The 18,704-nt window shown below is 33.3% G+C and overlaps 3 protein-coding genes across 4 annotated transcripts in view; 2 read left to right on the top strand and 1 right to left on the bottom strand.

The window, feature by feature from the left end:
• The window catches only part of LOC130667048 (myosin heavy chain, non-muscle), a 32,078-nt gene extending 23,400 nt beyond the window's left edge, over nucleotides 1-8,678 (top strand). For both annotated transcript variants that reach the window (XM_057468431.1, XM_057468433.1), the window contains 2 exons: nucleotides 166-5,201; nucleotides 6,447-8,678. In XM_057468431.1, the coding sequence (XP_057324414.1) occupies nucleotides 166-5,201; nucleotides 6,447-6,579 (5,169 nt within the window). In that variant the 3' untranslated portion in view covers nucleotides 6,580-8,678. The remainder of the gene's footprint in view (nucleotides 1-165; nucleotides 5,202-6,446) is intronic.
• Nucleotides 8,679-8,759: 81 nt separating this feature from the next.
• LOC130667049 (26S proteasome non-ATPase regulatory subunit 10-like) lies at nucleotides 8,760-11,683 on the bottom strand. The gene is made up of 4 exons (XM_057468434.1): nucleotides 11,488-11,683; nucleotides 11,325-11,423; nucleotides 10,127-10,412; nucleotides 8,760-9,060 (listed from the first exon to the last, which is right to left on the bottom strand). The coding sequence occupies exons 1-4, from the start codon at nucleotides 11,590-11,592 to the stop codon at nucleotides 8,867-8,869; spliced, it is 684 nt and encodes a 227-aa protein (XP_057324417.1). The 5' UTR covers nucleotides 11,593-11,683; the 3' UTR covers nucleotides 8,760-8,866.
• Nucleotides 11,684-13,919: 2,236 nt separating this feature from the next.
• LOC130666454 (E3 SUMO-protein ligase PIAS2-like) lies at nucleotides 13,920-16,095 on the top strand. The gene has a single exon (XM_057467460.1). The coding sequence runs from the start codon at nucleotides 14,175-14,177 to the stop codon at nucleotides 15,654-15,656; it is 1,482 nt and encodes a 493-aa protein (XP_057323443.1). The 5' UTR covers nucleotides 13,920-14,174; the 3' UTR covers nucleotides 15,657-16,095.
• Nucleotides 16,096-18,704: the final 2,609 nt, after the last annotated feature.

Raw genomic sequence — 18,704 nt, 5'->3', positions numbered from 1 at the left:
TATTTTACATTTATCTAAGCAATAGAACCATAGGAAATAAATTTTAGTAGCAACTGAGTAGTAAACCTTCATAATGCACGAAAAAATATTCTAGGCAACTGATGCCTTCCCATTTACTTAATAAAAAAAAAGTAAATACTACAAATAATGAATTTATTTTACCAGGGTAAATTTATAAGAATAAATTTCGACGCAAGTGGTTACATTGCTGGTGCAAATATCGAGACATATCTACTAGAAAAATCACGGGCGATACGTCAAGCGAAAGAAGAACGAACGTTTCATATATTTTATCAGTTACTGGCTGGCGCGTCACCAGAGCAAAAGAAAGAGTTTATATTAGAGGATCCAAAACTGTATCCATTCCTGTCTAATGGCGCGCTGCCAGTACCCGGAGTCGATGACGCATCTGAATTTTCATCAACCGTTAAATCAATGCACATAATGGGCATGACTAATGAGGATTTTTCATCAATATTCCGTATCGTGTCTGCAGTGATGCTCTTCGGGTCGATGCAGTTCCGGCAGGAGCGCAACTCGGACCAAGCAACGCTGCCAGACAACACCGTAGCCCAGAAGATTTCCCATCTACTGGGTCTCAGTGTCACTGAAATGACGAAGGCGTTTTTGAAGCCGCGCATCAAAGTCGGCCGCGATTTCGTAACAAAAGCGCAGACAAAGGAGCAAGTTGAGTTCGCCGTCGAGGCGATATCCAAAGCCTGCTACGAACGTATGTTCCGTTGGCTGGTCAACAGAATAAATCGTTCGCTGGACCGCACGAAACGTCAGGGCGCGAGTTTTATTGGAATCCTCGACATGGCGGGATTTGAAATCTTCGAATTGAACTCTTTCGAGCAGCTGTGTATCAATTACACCAACGAAAAACTCCAGCAGCTGTTTAACCACACGATGTTCATTTTGGAACAGGAGGAATACCAGCGCGAAGGTATAGAGTGGAAGTTCATCGACTTCGGTCTTGATTTGCAGCCGACAATTGATTTAATCGACAAACCCATGGGTGTCATGGCGCTGCTGGACGAGGAATGCTGGTTCCCCAAAGCAACTGACAAGACTTTCGTTGAAAAACTCGTCAGTGCTCACAGTGTGCATCCTAAATTCATGAAAACAGATTTCCGTGGTGTAGCTGACTTCGCAATAATTCATTACGCCGGCAAAGTTGATTACTCGGCAGCTAAATGGCTGATGAAGAACATGGACCCGTTGAATGAGAATGTCGTCAGTCTGCTTCAGGCATCTCAGGATCCATTTGTCTGTCATATATGGAAAGACGCTGAGATTGTCGGTATGGCACAACAAGCATTAACTGACACACAATTCGGAGCACGAACACGTAAAGGAATGTTCCGTACAGTATCGCAATTGTACAAAGAACAGTTGGCTAAATTGATGGTTACATTACGAAATACAAATCCTAATTTCGTACGATGCATTATTCCAAATCATGAGAAACGAGCGGGTAAAATAGACGCTCCTCTGGTGCTAGATCAATTGAGATGCAATGGAGTGCTCGAGGGAATAAGAATTTGTCGTCAGGGATTCCCTAATCGTATTCCCTTCCAAGAGTTCCGTCAGCGCTATGAATTATTGACGCCGAATGTTATTCCAAAGGGTTTTATGGACGGCAAGAAAGCGTGCGAGAAGATGATCCAGGCGTTGGAATTGGATCCGAATTTATACCGCGTTGGTCAGTCGAAAATTTTCTTCCGCGCTGGGGTCCTCGCTCACCTTGAAGAAGAGCGCGACTATAAAATAACAGACCTCATTGTTAATTTCCAAGCATTTTGCCGCGGATTCCTCGCGAGACGTAACTATCAGAAACGGCTTCAGCAATTGAATGCTATAAGAATCATACAGCGTAATTGCGCGGCTTATTTGAAGCTGCGTAACTGGCAGTGGTGGCGATTGTACACCAAAGTTAAGCCCCTGCTAGAGGTCACTAAGCAGGAAGAAAAATTGACGCAGAAGGAGGATGAGCTTAAGCAAGTGCGTGATAAGTTGGAGATGCAATTGAACTCCGCGCAAGAGTACGAGCGTAAATATCAGCAGGCGTTGGAGGAAAAGACGATGTTGGCTGAGCAGTTGCAGGCTGAAGTGGAACTTTGTGCTGAGGCTGAAGAAATGCGGGCACGTTTGGCGGCACGCAAACAAGAGCTTGAAGAAATTTTGCATGACTTAGAAGCTCGGATCGAGGAGGAAGAAGAACGCAGCAATGCTTTGAATCAGGAGAAGAAAAAATTACAATTAAATATAAGCGACTTAGAGGAACAGCTGGAGGAGGAAGAAGCAGCGAGACAGAAATTGCAGTTGGAAAAAGTCCAGTGTGATGCTAAAATTAAAAAATTGGAAGAAGATTTAGCTCTGTCGGATGACACTAATCAGAAATTGCTTAAAGAAAAGAAGCTGCTTGAAGAACGAGCCAATGATTTGTCACAAACTTTGGCTGAGGAAGAAGAGAAAGCCAAACATCTGGCTAAATTGAAGGCTAAACACGAGGCTACGATCGCTGATTTAGAGGAGAGACTATTGAAAGACCATCAACAGAGACAGGAAGTTGATCGTTCGAAACGGAAAGTCGAGACGGAGGTTTCGGATCTCAAGGATCAGTTGGGCGAGAGAAAGGTCCAGGTGGAAGAGCTCCAGTTGCAGTTGGGAAAACGTGAGGAAGAGCTGAACCAGGTGATGCTGAAGGTTGACGAAGAAGCTGCAGCCAAAGCTCAGGCGCAAAAAGCACTCAGAGAGTTGGAGTCACAGTTGGCGGAGCTTCAGGAAGATCTTGAAGCTGAAAAAGCTGCGAGAAGCAAAGCCGAGAAACTCAAGCGTGACTTGAATGAAGAACTGGAGGCTCTGAAAAATGAATTGTTGGATTCACTGGACACTACTGCAGCCCAGCAGGAGTTGAGAAGCAAGCGCGAGCAGGAATTGGCTACCCTAAAGAAAAATTTGGAGGAAGAGACGTCTGTTCACGAGGGTACGCTTGCTGACATGCGTCACAAGCACACGCAGGAGCTGACGGCTATCAATGAGCAGATGGATGCGTTGAAAAAAGCTAAAGCCGCCTTGGAAAAAGCCAAAGGCTCTTTGGAAGCAGAGAACGCTGATCTAGCGACCGAGTTACGGTCAGTCGGTGCGAGCAGACAAGAATCAGATCGTCGGCGCAAACAAGCTGAGCAGCAGCTGGTCGAATTGAATGCCAAGCTCGCAGAAGTTGAGCGCACAAAGCAGGAGTTGGCCGAACGTGTGATAAAACTTCAAACAGAAGCCGAAACTATTTCCCAGCAATTGGAAACAGCTGAGCTGAAAGCGTCGGCGGCTGTAAAAGCTTCGACTACTTGTGAGTCACAATTCACTGAGTTGCAGCAGCAGCTGGAGGAGGAGACGAGACAGAAGCTGGCATTGAGCTCTAAATTACGCGCACTCGAGAGTGAAAAAGAGAGTTTGCATGATCAGTTGGAAGAAGAAGAGGAAGCCAAGCGTGCTCTTGATAAACAACTCGTGGCGTTGACTATTCAATTGGCTGAAGCTAAAAAACGCGGTGATGAAGAGGCTGAAGCTGCGATAGTACTCGAGGAAGCGAGAAAACGCTGCATGAAAGACATCGAAGCGCTGCAGAGACAAGTTGAAGAACTTCAGGCTGCCAATGACAAACTAGACAAGTCCAAGAAGAAAATTCAGGCTGAGCTAGAGGACTCGACCATCGAACTCGAGGTACAGAGATCCAAGGTCATTGAGTTGGAGAAGAAACAGAAGAATTTCGACAAAGTTTTGGCTGAAGAGAAGGCTGTTTCTGAGCAGTACGCCGAGCAACGCGACGCTGCTGAACGCGAGGCTCGTGAAAAAGAAACTAAAGTCTTGTCGTTGACACGCGAGCTGGATGAGCTCAACGAGAAGGTGGAGGAGCTCGAGCGCGGGCGTCGTGGTCTGCAAGCTGAGCTCGATGAGCTTGTAAACAATCAGGGCACTGCTGATAAAAATGTTCATGAACTAGAAAAAGCTAAGCGCGCACTCGAGTCTCAGTTGGCCGAGCAGCGATCGCAGGTTGAAGAGCTCGAAGACGAGCTACAGTTCACAGAAGATGCCAAGTTACGTTTGGAAGTAAATATGCAGGCGCTGAGAACACAATTCGAGCGCGATCTCCAAGCCAAGGAGGAGCAGGCTGAAGAAAAACGCCGCGGACTCGTCAAGCAGCTGCGGGATATCGAGGCCGAGCTCGAAGACGAAAGGAAACAACGCGCTGCCGCGATTGCTGCTCGCAAGAAGCAGGAGGCTGATCTCAAGGACGTCGAGCAGCAACTGGAGATGCACAATAAGGTGAAGGAAGATGCCTTGAAGCAGTTGAAAAAATTGCAGGCCCAGATAAAAGACTGCACAAGAGAAACAGAGGAAGCTCGCGCTGCTCGTGATGAGCTGGCGACCAGTGCTAAAGAAACAGAGAAAAAAGTTAAAAGTCTTGAGGCTGATCTGCTTCAGCTCACTGAGGATCTCGCCAGCAGTGAGCGCGCAAGACGTACGGCTGAAAATGAACGGGATGAATTGCAAGAAGAAGTCAACAATAACGCGAATAAGGGCACGCTCATGCTGGATGAGAAACGGCGACTTGAGGCGAGAATCGCAGCTCTCGAAGAAGAGCTTGAGGAAGAGCAGTCCAACAGCGAGATATTCATTGACCGCGCGAGAAAAGGACAGATCACGATAGAACAATTGACCACAGATTTGGCGACTGAGCGATCGAGTACTCAAAAACTCGAGTCCCAGCGGCTGTTGCTCGAACGACAGAACAAAGAGCTCAAAGCTAAACTCGCAGAGCTTGAAACGGCTCAGCGCGCCAAGACCAAGGCAACTATTCAAGCCCTGGAATCAAAGATCAGCAATTTGGACGAACAGCTCGAGACTGAGGCTAAAGAACGATTTGCCCAGCAGAAGATCAACAGGAAGTTGGACAAGAAGCTGAAGGAGTTGAGTCTGCAGTTAGAGGACGAAAGGAGAAACGCTGACCAGTATAAGGAACAAGTCGAGAAGGCCAATGCTCGTGTCAAGACTCTCAAGAGACAATTAGACGAGACTGAGGAAGAACTCAGCAGGCACAAAGTTCTCAAACGCAAAGCCCAGAGGGAAATGGACGAAATGATCGAGTCTCATGAAAATTTGACACGTGAAGTTGCCAATCTCAAAAATAAGCTCAGGTAATTTTAATCATTTTTTTGTAAATTTTAATTGATAGTGAAATTAAGCGGCTGAGGCAGGGTGACCACGAACCGGGAAAACCGGGAACATCGGGAATTATCAGGGAATTTAATTCAACCGGGAAATATCCTGGAAATGTCAGGGAATTTCGAAAAGTATCCGGGAATTAAATTGTAACAGTTCAAAATTTAAAAAATTTTCAATTATACACTAGTTATAAAAATTAAGGGATATTAAAAAAATTTCAAATTTTAAAGTGATTTTCAACAGATTGCAACTCGAAGGAAAATGGTCATACGACAAAAAGAAAAAAGGCAAATTGTAGCTTCAAGTGTCTAGGTTTCTGATCTGGTCTTTAAATTTTTTTATTATGTGCGGTTCCGGAGTAATACTAAGAAAACTATCGAAAAAGAAATTTACCAAATTTTTGCTCGTCTTAAAAACGGTCTTCGAGCTTCAATAAATTTTTTTCGATAATTATGATTGATTTTTGATTGCTCCGGAACCGTGCATAATAAAAAAATTTAAAGACCCAGATCAGAAAACTAGACACTTGAAGCTGCAGTTTGACTTTTTGTTTTTATTGTACGACCATTTTCCTTCGAGTTACAAACTGTTGAAAATTACTAAAAAATTTGTAATTTTTTTAATATCCCTTAATTTTTGTAACCAGTGTATTTTGAATTTATTTAAATCATAAAATTTCTTATTAAATATTTTAACATCGAACAATAAAAAGTAGGCAATATTAATATATTTTATTGCCCTTTTTTTCTGGTTTCTCGCATGATTTAATTATTAAAAATGAAAATATAATAAAAACTTTGAATATCTAAATGATACGAATAAAATTTCTAAATCAGAGAAAAATGTGAAAAACTTTACTGTAAACCGGGAAATATCAGGAAATTTTTAAATCATTTCTTTGTGGCCATCCTGTTCACCCAAACCGACTGTACTGTCTAGGTTTTCTCTGTGGTTTTCTTAGTCCACTGCACCTCCATTGCACAAGCGAGGTGTTAAGGCATCATCGTAATGATGCAGTACAGTCATAAGCATAAGTCGGGCCACAGCCGCAAAAAAATAAACTGGGAGCAATTAAAAGTAAAAGAGACTAGAGTCGAAAAAAGTAAAGAGAGTCTTGTAAAACACAATTAGATCAGTGCGAGGCATGTGATGTAATACAAGTAAAATCAATAAATAATTGATGGTGAAATTAAAAATATTTTTTTTTTAATTTTCAGGCGAGGAGGTGGGGCGACTATTGGCTTGAGTTCATCCCGATTGACAAAACGCGGCTCCGTACAAACAGGCGGTTCCGGTGATGACTCAACAACTCAAGACGAGAGTATCGATGGCGAAGAAAGTATCAACTGAATCGTGCAGTGACACATTTTTTTAATGCAATAAAATTAATTGATTAATTAATTAAATTTTCCACAACGCATAATATAAAATTTAAACTAACGCTCGACCGCAAAAAAAAAAATAGACATTAATAATAATTTTTCTTAATTATCAGTGATTATTTTGAACGCTACTTCATGAAGATATTTCATGACAAAAATAAAAGTTAAAAAAAATATAAATATATATAATTTACAAGTTTTGTAAATTGGTAACAGTAAAACCAGAAAAGAAAAAAAAACAATTTATTTCTTTATTATATAATTAATTTTTTAAATTTCCACTTACAATAAGAAGTAAATATATATATAAATATAAATATAGTTGTATGTATATTACTTCGTATAAGATGCCATCGAGATGAGAGAGTTAAAAGAAATAAAAAAAAAATGTGTACATAACTACTACTCTACTTACTGCTTTCTAACAAACCGCCGAGCGGTTTTAACGCAAATACCTGATTTATTTCATTGATTTATTCAGTATATTTAATCAAGGGTAATTGAGAGCTACGAAATAATTAAAAGCATAAATAAATTCATAAAATAATTCATTGGAATTATTTGGGTGGTTTTAAAATAATAAAACAATTGTAGGGAATTATTGGTGGAAAAAGACAGTTCGATAAATTCGAGGGCAGGTTGCTGCATTATTATTATTATTATTATTATTATTAATATTATTATTATATTATTATTTTTATTATATTATAATAATTATTATTATATAAAAAATGAAAATAACCATCTTAAGTAGTAATTTAAGACATTAATGTTTATATTATTTTATTACGCGTATGTGTATGAAAGCATCATCCCGTATTCAACAATAATTAATATTATCAATATATATAAAATATATTATTTTAAATCTCATGGAAAATTTATTTCATTTCAAAAGATTTTAAGGTAAGAGATCCAGTACCCGATCACTCATGTATTTTTATATGTATTTACTAAATATAGATATACAAATATATGAGTGATCGGGTACTAGTTCCCTGGTCGGGTACTGGGTCTTTTATCTTACGTTTATTTTTTTTTTCACTCAACTTAATTATTTTAATTGTTTTTTTATAAACAATTCAATTTACTGATGCATTTAATTAGGGGATTCTACGGTTTCCGTGATGCTGTCAAATTACCGCGAATTCATATAGAACTCAACAAAATTAGACTTTTTTAAAGAATAAAATTTTGTTTTTGAGAAAAATGGATTTTGGGAAAAATGTGATTTTTAAAAAAAATGGAAAACTTTCATAGATTTTAATATCTTCATTTTTTTTGTATTTTTTTCTGAAAATTACATTTGAAGATGAAAATTTTGAAAAAAAAAAACGTCTGAATTAATCCATTTTTGAAAAAGTTACAGCTATTTTAAAAAAAGTTTTATTTCGTCAAGTTCTAAAAAAATTCGCGGTCATTTGACGGCGCCACGGAAACTGTAGACTTCCCTTTAATTACGATAAGAACTTTGATTTAAAATTAAAAAAAATTTTATTTTTGAATTGTACTTAATTTTTTTTTTTTACTTCACTTGTCTAATTATAATTTTTTGAAATGAAATAAAAGTATTAGATAAGTAATCAAGTAATTGATTGATTTAATTATTTAAAAAAAGTAAATTTTTTTATGAAAAAATTTTCAGAAATTTTTTTTTGATATTGACTTTTTCAATAAAAATAAATAAACTCAAATTTATATGATAGTATATTTTTTAATGCACGTAGTCGAGTAATTTTTTATAATCAATGCATTTATTAAATGGCCTTTAATGCAATAGAAAAAAAAGTAAATTTTTAAATGATAAATATTTAGAAAAATATAAAATAGATTTATATATGAGTAATTTTTTTTTAGTAACTCAATTTTGTACATAAGACATTTGATTTGAATTTAAAATTAAAATGTCATTAAATTTTTTAATATTTTTTTCACAGCAAAATTACAAACGCATGTAATATCATATTTTGAAATTTCAAAAAATAATCAATGAAATAATAGGAGCACATATTTATAAAAATAATAAATAGTAAAAAAACATTTTGATACATTTTATAAATGATATTATTGATTAGTGATTACGAATAAAAGGGTTGATTGCATCTAAAATACATGAGGAGAAAAAAAAATAAATAAATAAAACAAAAAAAAAATACATAGATTTATTCAATTAATTTTACTCCACTGTTGTATTTTTTTATAAAAGTATTATCAAGATTTTTAAATTTATTAGTAAGAGTATAATTATTTTTATTTTATTCAGATGGAGATTCGCGTATTTTAGTCAACTGACGAGTAAGTGAATCACTCGCAAGATCCAACGGAGTTTTGCGCTCTTTGTTTGCCAATTCAAAATTCGCGCCATGTGTTACTAGGAGTTTAGCTTCTTGTTGACGGTCTTCTTCACAGGCTAAATGTAACGCAGTGTTCCCATACATGTCTTGCTGATCTGCAGTAACGAATTATGTTCAGTACTCGGAAGAGCAGTGGAAAAATTACAGTTTTTATTGCAAAAACAGGCCCCCATATAAAAAACAAATTACAATCCAGTCGCGTTATTGTTCGTCGAAATTTTTGTCTTGAAGACATTCTCCCTCCATGACTATGAAAATTATCTGACACTAAAGTTAATCGACGTCTAATAATGTTTGAATTTGTAAACGTAGCAGACACCAGACAAATTTAAAACTATGAACAAATAGAGTAAGTAATTAAAAAAATAATATTTGAAAAAAATGCACTTATTAATTTTTTAATTTTTTAAATGCGCATTTTTTAAAAATTTTATTTTATTAATTATTTACTCTCCTTAATAATTTTAAATTTGTCTGATGCCTGATACATTCACACTCATACATATTTCTAATTTTTTTGTTTTTTTTTTATAATTGATTTGTTAAAAATTCCGAAAATTGTTAATTGTCTTCAGACTTCATAATCATAAAAGGAATTGTGTCACGACAGTCGACTACTGAGCAGAAGTGGGGGTACAGAAATTTTTAAATTTCATTCTCCTACACCCGCAAGCGGGACTGTATTAAGTTTGCACTGTAATAATTGAGACTACATGTAGTAAAATAATTAAAATTATCGATACAAAATTTTAGTTTCCCTTAAAAAAATTACAAACTGAAAATCTGTTTGCTATAAAGGACTGAAAAAAGTCTTAAATGAAACTGTAACGTCTCAGATATAACGTAATTTATAGTTCTTAAGTGGACGGACTTTGATATTTGAAACTGCAATTTTTCCATGTAATTAATTATCAATAAACAATAGTCATAATTATGACCCTGAAGTTAGCAGAGAATAACAAATTTTCGAATTTTTTTTTTACCAATTTAATTCCAAAAAATAAAAAAATGCACATGTAAAAAATTAAAAAAACTATGGGTGCATTTGTTTGAATTTTTTTTTCTAATTTATCATTTTGAAAAAAATAAAAAAATGATTAAACGTCGGCTAACTTCAGTATCATGTCGTAATTAATTTACTCTAATGTTTAAATAAATTACCGATCTTGAGACCTTCCTGGGCTAATAAAAACTTCAATACTTCAATATTTCCTTTGGATGCTGCCCGATGAAGTGGAGTCGCGCCTCTTTTATCAGATATATTTATATCAGCAGAATTTTCAACGAGTTTAACACAAATAGCTTGCCAATTTTTGCTCGCTGCGTACTGTAATGCTGAGTGCCCTTCTGTTGTTTGCGCATTTACGTTAGCGCCTTCTGCTATCAATGTGTTTACGACTTTATCACGTCCTGCTGATGATGCCAGTATCAGTGGAGTCATATTTGACTGTAAAATACAATTTATTTTGTTTATAATAATTTTAATCATTACCCAAGTAACAGATTTTCAAGATGTCAATTTTTTGACAGATCGGTAAAGCATCAAAATGTTGACAAAACAATCCGAAATTTGTCAGCGAAAAAGTATCTGGTTAAAAGACTTGACACAAGTGATGACAAGTAAATTACAAATAAGTCATCATCTAAACGATTTTTTAATTGAAATGTCTTTTATATGACAGCAAAAAGAAGACAAATTTTCTATGGTTCCTAAGACCAACGTCTGCACGTCTAATTTATTTTAAAAAACTTGGATTTGAGGCGAAATAAAATATGATAGTAAAGTTAGCGGACATCTGACAGTTTTTAAAATTTTGAAATAATGAATAAAAATGAAAAAATCCACATCTAGACAATTCGAAAATCAGTGCATGCATTTTTCTAAATTTTATAACTTTAATTACTTAATTATTTTATATGTAATTAAAAAATTGTCATACGTCTGCTACATTTACACTCATAAAATAAAATTTGTATGATACTGAAGTTAGCCGACGTCTAATAATTTTTTGACTTTTTTTAAGCATTAAGTTAAAGGAAAAAAAATTTTTTAAATTTGCACCTGTAGTTTTTAAAATTACATGTGCATATTTTTAGTTTTTATTTTTTTGTAATTGATTTGTTGAAAAAAAAATCCAAAAATTACTAATTGTCTGCTAACTTCAGGATTATAAATTTGTTGTGTCTTCTTTAAAGACATCTTAAAGTTCTGTGCAACTTGGGCACGAGCGTAACACAAGTGCGTGTTATTTAAAAGACGCGCACAAATTTTAAAAAATGGCGGTTTTTACTACAACTTGATTTTTTTGCCTGTCATGCCGGCGATGACTTTTTATTTTGAATAAAAAAAAATAATTACGTCGTCCTGGGAGTCAACTGGTGAACCGGCTGACAGAAGATGCTTCACTAGGTCATTGTGTCCTCCGAGTGCAGCCCAATGAATTAACATTCTTCCATTCTGTAAGTGTAATTACATTGATATAACCTTTAAATTAAATACTGACAAGTAAAATAATTCTTACGCCGTCAGTTTCTGTTATCAGCTTTTTATTTTCTTCGATAAGATTCTTGACAGCTGTGAATTTACCCTTGTAGGCCATGTCAAATATTGTACCTTCTTGCGACATTTTTGCTTTATTATTTGAATATTTCAATTACTTTCGCGTTACAAACAGAAGACAATAAAATTTAAATAAAAAAAATATAAACAAGTTTGTTCGTTTTAGAAAACATTGAAGATGATGAAATACGCATGCGCGAATTGATGTTTTTGTCATGTGGCGTCATTTAGTGCATTCTTTGTTTTTTTTTTAAATTTTATTCGCGGAAAAAAAAGCGCGCGCGTAAATTGTATTTTCGCGCCAATTTTCTAAATTCAAATTCTATTAATTTTTAATGAAATTCTATAATTAGTTAATTTATAATTACTCATCTATTGGCAAATACGTCGGTTAACCATCAGAAAAAAAAATTAGGGCACAATTCGTAATATCAATAAACTATGAGTGTAAATGTAGCAAACATAAGGCAATTTTTAAATATTAATTAAAAAAATTAAATAATTAAAATAATAAAATTCTGAAAAAAGAATTTTTCGATCGTAAAGCACACTGATGCTTCGCATCATGAGTCGTGCTAAATGCATTAACTTATTTTTGAATTGTGTAAACGTGCATTTTTTTATTTTATTGTTTCAAAATTTTAAAAATCTTCAAATGTCCGCTAACTTTACTGTCAATAAACTTTGAATTTTTGTTTCGACCGGAAGCTTACTTAGAAACTTCCTCAAGGAAACGCAACTGTCGATGGCCCAAATATTTGTCCCTTTTCATGCCTGAACAAGATTCATATCGAATTCTATATAATTATATGTAATGTCCTCAAAAAAATCACAGATGATTATATATAATTATTAGGTACAAGATGTTTGCCTTATTTTTGAAACGAGTAGTTCAAATTTTTGATATTACGGCGAAAATATTGGCCTTATTAAAAAAGTTTTTGAACAAAAGTTGTAGGAAATTTAATTTTCTAAAAAAAATGACTCTTATGATTTTTTTATACGATCAATGTTTTCACCGTAATTCAAAAATTAAGATTCATAATGAATGATTCAAAATTTTGTTAATTATGCAAATCTTAATTTTGAAATTACGACTTTCTTATTAGTCCTAAGAAAAAATTGTAAGAGACATTTTTTTTAGAAAATTAAATTTCCTACAACTTTTGTTTGAAAAATTTTTTAATAAGACCAATATTTTCCCCGTAATATAAAAATTTTACACCACTAATTATTAATTATTTTTAAATTAACGCAAAAATCCTGGCCCTAATAATTATATATGATTTTATATAATTGCATTTAATGACATATAATTATATATAATGCCACAAAAAAAATCACATGGTTATATATAATTAACAAGCAACCTCCAGATTCTATAATAAGTACATGTGTTTTACTACAACTTGAATTTTTAAATAACTCGTCATTTTACTATATTCTGCTTTCAATTGTTTGATTAAAAAATACAATTCATTTTCACTTTAAACGAAAAACTCTCTTCAAAAAAATATCTCTCATACTAAGAAATAAAAACACTTTAAGCAATTAAAATTTTTTTAATTTAAGCATAAAAATATGTCGATTTGAAAAACAAAAATTTTTACACAAGATAAAAATATCAAGATAATTATTTACTTGGTACAATTGAATCGTTAGGTAATTTTTTTCTTGAAAATTTAATGATACTGAAGTTAGCAGACGTCTAATAATTTTTTGATCTTTTTTTTAGACGATAAACCACAAAAAAAAAATATTTGAAAAATTGCACCTGTAGTTTTTTAAATTTTCTTCATGTGCATTTTTTTATTTTATTTCTTTGCTGAAAAACAAAAATTTAAAAATTTTTAAATGTCTGCTAACTTCAGGATCATGAAAATTTATGATCCTGAAGTTAGCAGACAATTAGGAATTTTCCGTTTTTTTTTCCAACAAATCAATCACAAAAAAAAACATAAACTAAAAATATGCAGATGTAGAAAATTAAAAAAACTACAGGTGCCATTTTTTCAAATTTTTTTTTTTTTATAATTTATTGTTTAAAAAAAATCAAAAAATTATTAAACGTCAGCTAACTTCAGTATCATGAAAATTCACCTTTAAATTGAAGAAAAATTAACCGCAAATTTTTGTTATCAATTTTTGCTGTCAAATTGTCGTCAAATTCCCGGTAATTCGAACATCAAATTACCGTCAATTTCAAGGTACAGCGGCTATTCGGGTAATTCGGGTAGTAAATTTACGTCAAATTGTATAACAGATGTAAACAAATCGTCGTCAAAAACTGAAAATCCTGAAGTTGACGGACATTTGACGTTAATTCCAGGAAACTTTTGCTAAAGCAAACTTTCTTATTAGGGTTAAGTTCAAAAGTAAAGTACAGTTTACATCTAAAATTTTATTGTTGCTCTCAATCGTCATAACCTATGTCGCATTCACAAAAACTTGAAATATTTTCTAAGGAAAATATTTTTGAGCACTTGTATATATTCTTATATTTTAATTAGTCATCCGCACGTTTGCTAAAATAACCATATATTTTTGTATTCCAACATATGCTGAGTTAATTCACTATCGTGTATTTCAAAAATATATAATTATTGGCGCGCAACTTTATTATTGACTATTTACAAAACAGTGAACAAAATGGAGGCAAGAAAATCTTCGAGGTTAGCAGAAAAAATTGTAAATGAATCGAAACAACCAGAGAAGAAGAAAATTTGTCCTGCTGCTAAAAGTAAAGCTTGTGAAAATAAAAATAACCAACAATCAACGATGCGGACTGCGGTGAGAAATACCAAAAAAAATAATACTAATAATATTAATATTAATAATAATAATAATAATAATAATAATAATAATAATAATAATAACAACAACAAAATGCGTGGTATACATCAGCCAATGACGCAAAGCATGGAATACTTGTTCAAAATACCTCCAGCACTAATTAGTCATCCAGTTCATCCGGATGTTAGGTTAAAAAAGCTGCCATTTTATACAGAACTCGGTGAATTAATAAAACCGACAAATTTATTGACGTCTTTTACTACAATTAATACTCAGGCACAAAATAGGTTACATTTTTATTTGACGCCTCAGCAGGCTGATGATATGGCGAATTCGCGGGACCGTAATCCGGAAAATGGTAAAATGAGATTTACAGTTCAAGTACAGATACGGTTTTGTTTGCAAGGAAGTTCAGATGAACAAGAAGACTGCATACCCATGGGTGTTACAATAAAAGTTAACGATAGATATTGTCCTGTACCAGTCGCGAAACCAGTTCCTGGAGCGAAGGCACCAAAAAAACAACCGCACAAGCCGGTGGACATAAGCGCGTACGTTAGAATATCACCGGTAGTTGAAAACAAAATTCAAATCACATGTCCGACTGACATGTTCGGTAAAGAATACGCAGTAGGTGTCTACCTTGTGCGGAAATTGTCCAGCTATGAAGTCTTGAATCAAATGAAAGCCAGAGGTATCAGACATCCTGACTGTACTCGGGGGTTAATAAAAGAAAAATTGAATGAAGATGCGGACAGCGAAATCGCGACGACTTCTCTAAGAGTGTCGCTTGCGTGTCCTCTGGGAAAAATGAGAATGTCTACACCCTGCAGGTCATCAACTTGCACGCACTTGCAGTGCTTTGATGCGGGAACATATTTGCAAATGAACGAACTAAAACCCACGTGGATTTGTCCAGTTTGCAATAAATCTGCGCAATATGAATGTTTGGTTATTGATGGATATTTTATGAGTGTTTTACTGTCCAATGAATTGCTGCCGGATGTTAATGAAATCCAGTTATTACCGGACGGGTCATGGAGGAATTTGGTGCCGAAGAAAGATCAAGAAGACATTGAACGGAAATGTGAGCCTGTGTACCAGCTTCAGATAAAAGTCACTAAGGCACCTGATGATTTTGTTGATGACAAGACGAAAGTTGGGTTGGAAGAGAAAAAAATTGATCTAGTTGATTTAATTTCAAGTGATGAAGAGGATGCTGAGAAAGAGGAAATTAATAGTGTAGCTGCTAAGTGCAAAAGAAAATTAAGTTCTGAGAACAAAAACAGGAGCTGCGGGGATTGGAATTCTGAAATTATAATCATTGATTTAGATTAAAATAATTCTGTTATTTATATCTACACTTGATAAATTTAAATTTGTAAAATATATTTCTGACTTAGAAATTTTTTTTACAAACATTTAATATAATTTTTTTAAATTAATTTTTTCATGTACATTATAAAATTTGCATCTAATTACATTTATAATAATAAGTTTGATTACTAACTACTGTGTGATTAAAAATAATTGTAATAATAATTTAATGAAATCTAATCTGGCGGTAAATAAAAAAATTTATATCGGATTTGAATCTTGTTAAAAAAATTTGATATACTTTTTGTGAGAAATTAGGACAGTTCTCGTCATGTGAGAGCAGTAAAGATTTTTTTGTATTATAATTAACTTTTTTATGCCTGTTTAATAATAAATATATACAATGTTGTGATAAAAATTATTTATATTATTTGACAATTATTAATTTTTTTAGTATTTTATTTTCTGGTGGGGTAGAGCCACTTATGGACCAGTTTTGGACACTTGAATAATTTAAATAAAATCATTTTTAAAATGCGTTCAAAGATACTTTTTTTACTCTACTACGTTGGAAGTTTCTTTTTAATACTTTTTCGTTGATTAAAATAAAGTATCAAATCTCCAAAAATCGAGCAGTGGACACTTCTGCCCTATTCATATTTTTTCAAAAAAAAATTTTAGATACTAGAATAAATTTAAAGGGTAAATATTTTTTGAAACATCTCACGTGAAAAAAAACTTGGATTTGTGTAAGCTACTCTTTCCTGAATACCGAAGCTTTTGCTCAATAGGCATCTTGAGGCCTGTAGTCTCTGACATCAGGAGCTACTCCCAGCCCGTGCCCTGTTTAAAAAATATCATAGAATTCTATATAGTACGAGAACCGGACCTACTTCGACCCCCACCGATCTTGCAACCTGATGAGATATATTGCACGACTCATAATACGAAGCACACTCCCTAGAGTGCTTTACGATCTAAATTTTTTAAAACGCTTTGATAATAGATAAATACGCCTATAATAGCTTGCCTATCAAAATTCTGACCTATCAAAAAATGTCCGGCTCTTAGACTAATAGATTCTCATAAATTCCTATAGAAAGTTGATAAGAATGAATGAGTTATATGAGAAGTGCTATAGTTAAGTTTAGGGCCTTATACATACAGCTATAAGAATCTATCGGATTTTTTACGAGGTTCACCCTCACTAGAGAAGGGCGAGAAGGACATTGAAGCGGATGAAGAAGAGGCATTCCGACAAGGCCCTCCGAGAGGACCCAACGTGACGTCATCTACCTATTCTTACCCTTTTTATATCACTTATTATTAACTGTCCATATTATACAATTAGTTGTCGGGTTTAATTGTTTACTTGCTTAATAAATATTCAGTTCACTCTACTAGCAAGTGAAATATATTAAAGTGTCCTTACATTTGACTTTTTTGACTTCACAGTAAAAAATATTGTGTGTTTGTGTCGAAAATGGTTTGTGTTAAACTAACACAAAGTTTGTGTCACTTTTTGTAACATAAAAAATGTGTTATACACTCTTTATTAACACATTTTGTGTGTTACTGTGGAATTTTTTGCGCCCTCTTGTGACGATATTTCAACATAATCTTTGTGTTAAAAAGGGGTTACACAAAGTTTGTGTCGAAATTTCAACAAAAATTTTGTGTCAACCGTTTTCAACACACAAACTGTGTTGATTTTACACAATATTTTTTACTGTGTTGAATGAATAGTGAGCAGGTCAAGTTTCCCAACAGCGACTCAAAATCAAATGGATTTTTCATTGATTTTTGACTTGCTTATGGTGAACTTGACCTACTTGGTATCTTTCAAATATTCAAATTCCGTTTTTTTTACCCGAGATTTATCAATTTGTATATTTTTCGTCTGAAATCCGGTAATTGAAATTTGAATAAACGTCAATTTTTTTTGTCTATAATCTGATCAATGAATTTAATGTACTGATTTCTAAGGAATATATATTTATAGTTTAAAATTGTTTTATTATATTTTATATACATTTATATCATGATCCTTTAAAGTTTTATATAAGTAAAGCTATCACGTCACGTCCGACACACGTTCAATGTATGATTATGTAAATATTCCTTTGAAATTCATTCTATCGAAATCTTGGATATTTTAATATAATACGAATAAAATCTAAAGTCAGTTGTGGTAGAGCAATAGAAGTAGTAGTAGTAGTAGTAGAAGTAGTAGTGGTTGGCTATCGTCGAAAAATTCGACACGCCGAATAGCATCAGCTATGAACTACTAGAGCAAGTTATTTTCATCTATGAATACAGATTTTTATCTTATAACTATGAGCATCACGTAAAGATAAAAAAGCTTAATTCATATGAAAATACAATTTTTTTTACTTTTTTTTAAGAAATCATAATTTTGTTTTTTTTGAATAAATCAAGTCAAACAAATTCATGCAATTTTTTTTACTTTTTATGTTAATAAAATAGAATAAGTAAAGCACGTTTGATTTTGATTGCTAGACAATTCTATTTACATATAGTTTTTTTTTTTTTTTAAATATTTTACTCTGTGAAAGTGAATTTCATGCGTGCAAAAGAACAATACGTTTTACCATGTACTTTTGACGTACGTTTTATTGCCTATTTTTTTTTTTTTTATTATTTTTTTACCTTTGTCGTCGACTAGTCATAAATTGCGTCGAAATTAATTACTCGATCTCACTCGAACGACCTTATTTTTATTATTTTGTTTTACGCAATTTTAGTGCCCGTGACTTTTAATTTAAAATAAATGAACTGTATAAACTTTTTATTTTTCTTCATATATATTTAAAAAATAAATTACAAATTAAATTTTTAAATTTTGACGAATTTTTTTTAATACAAAAATTAATTTAATAAACAAAATTTCGTAAAAATCTTTTATATCATTAGCGTAATTAACTGCGTCGGTGCAAAAAAAAAAATGAGACATTTTAAAAAAATTCGACTCATTTTAACTCCGCCTGGTATTAAAATGAAATTACACCGGTGTTGGCGTAATTCGGCGGTGTTAAATACCGGTGTTAA

Source organism: Microplitis mediator, chromosome 4 (genome assembly GCF_029852145.1).
Source record: "Microplitis mediator isolate UGA2020A chromosome 4, iyMicMedi2.1, whole genome shotgun sequence".
In the NCBI taxonomy this organism is placed as follows: Eukaryota; Metazoa; Arthropoda; class Insecta; order Hymenoptera; family Braconidae; genus Microplitis; species Microplitis mediator.
Note: the sequence above shows the minus strand (reverse complement) of the source record. Positions and strands in the feature narration are given on the sequence as shown.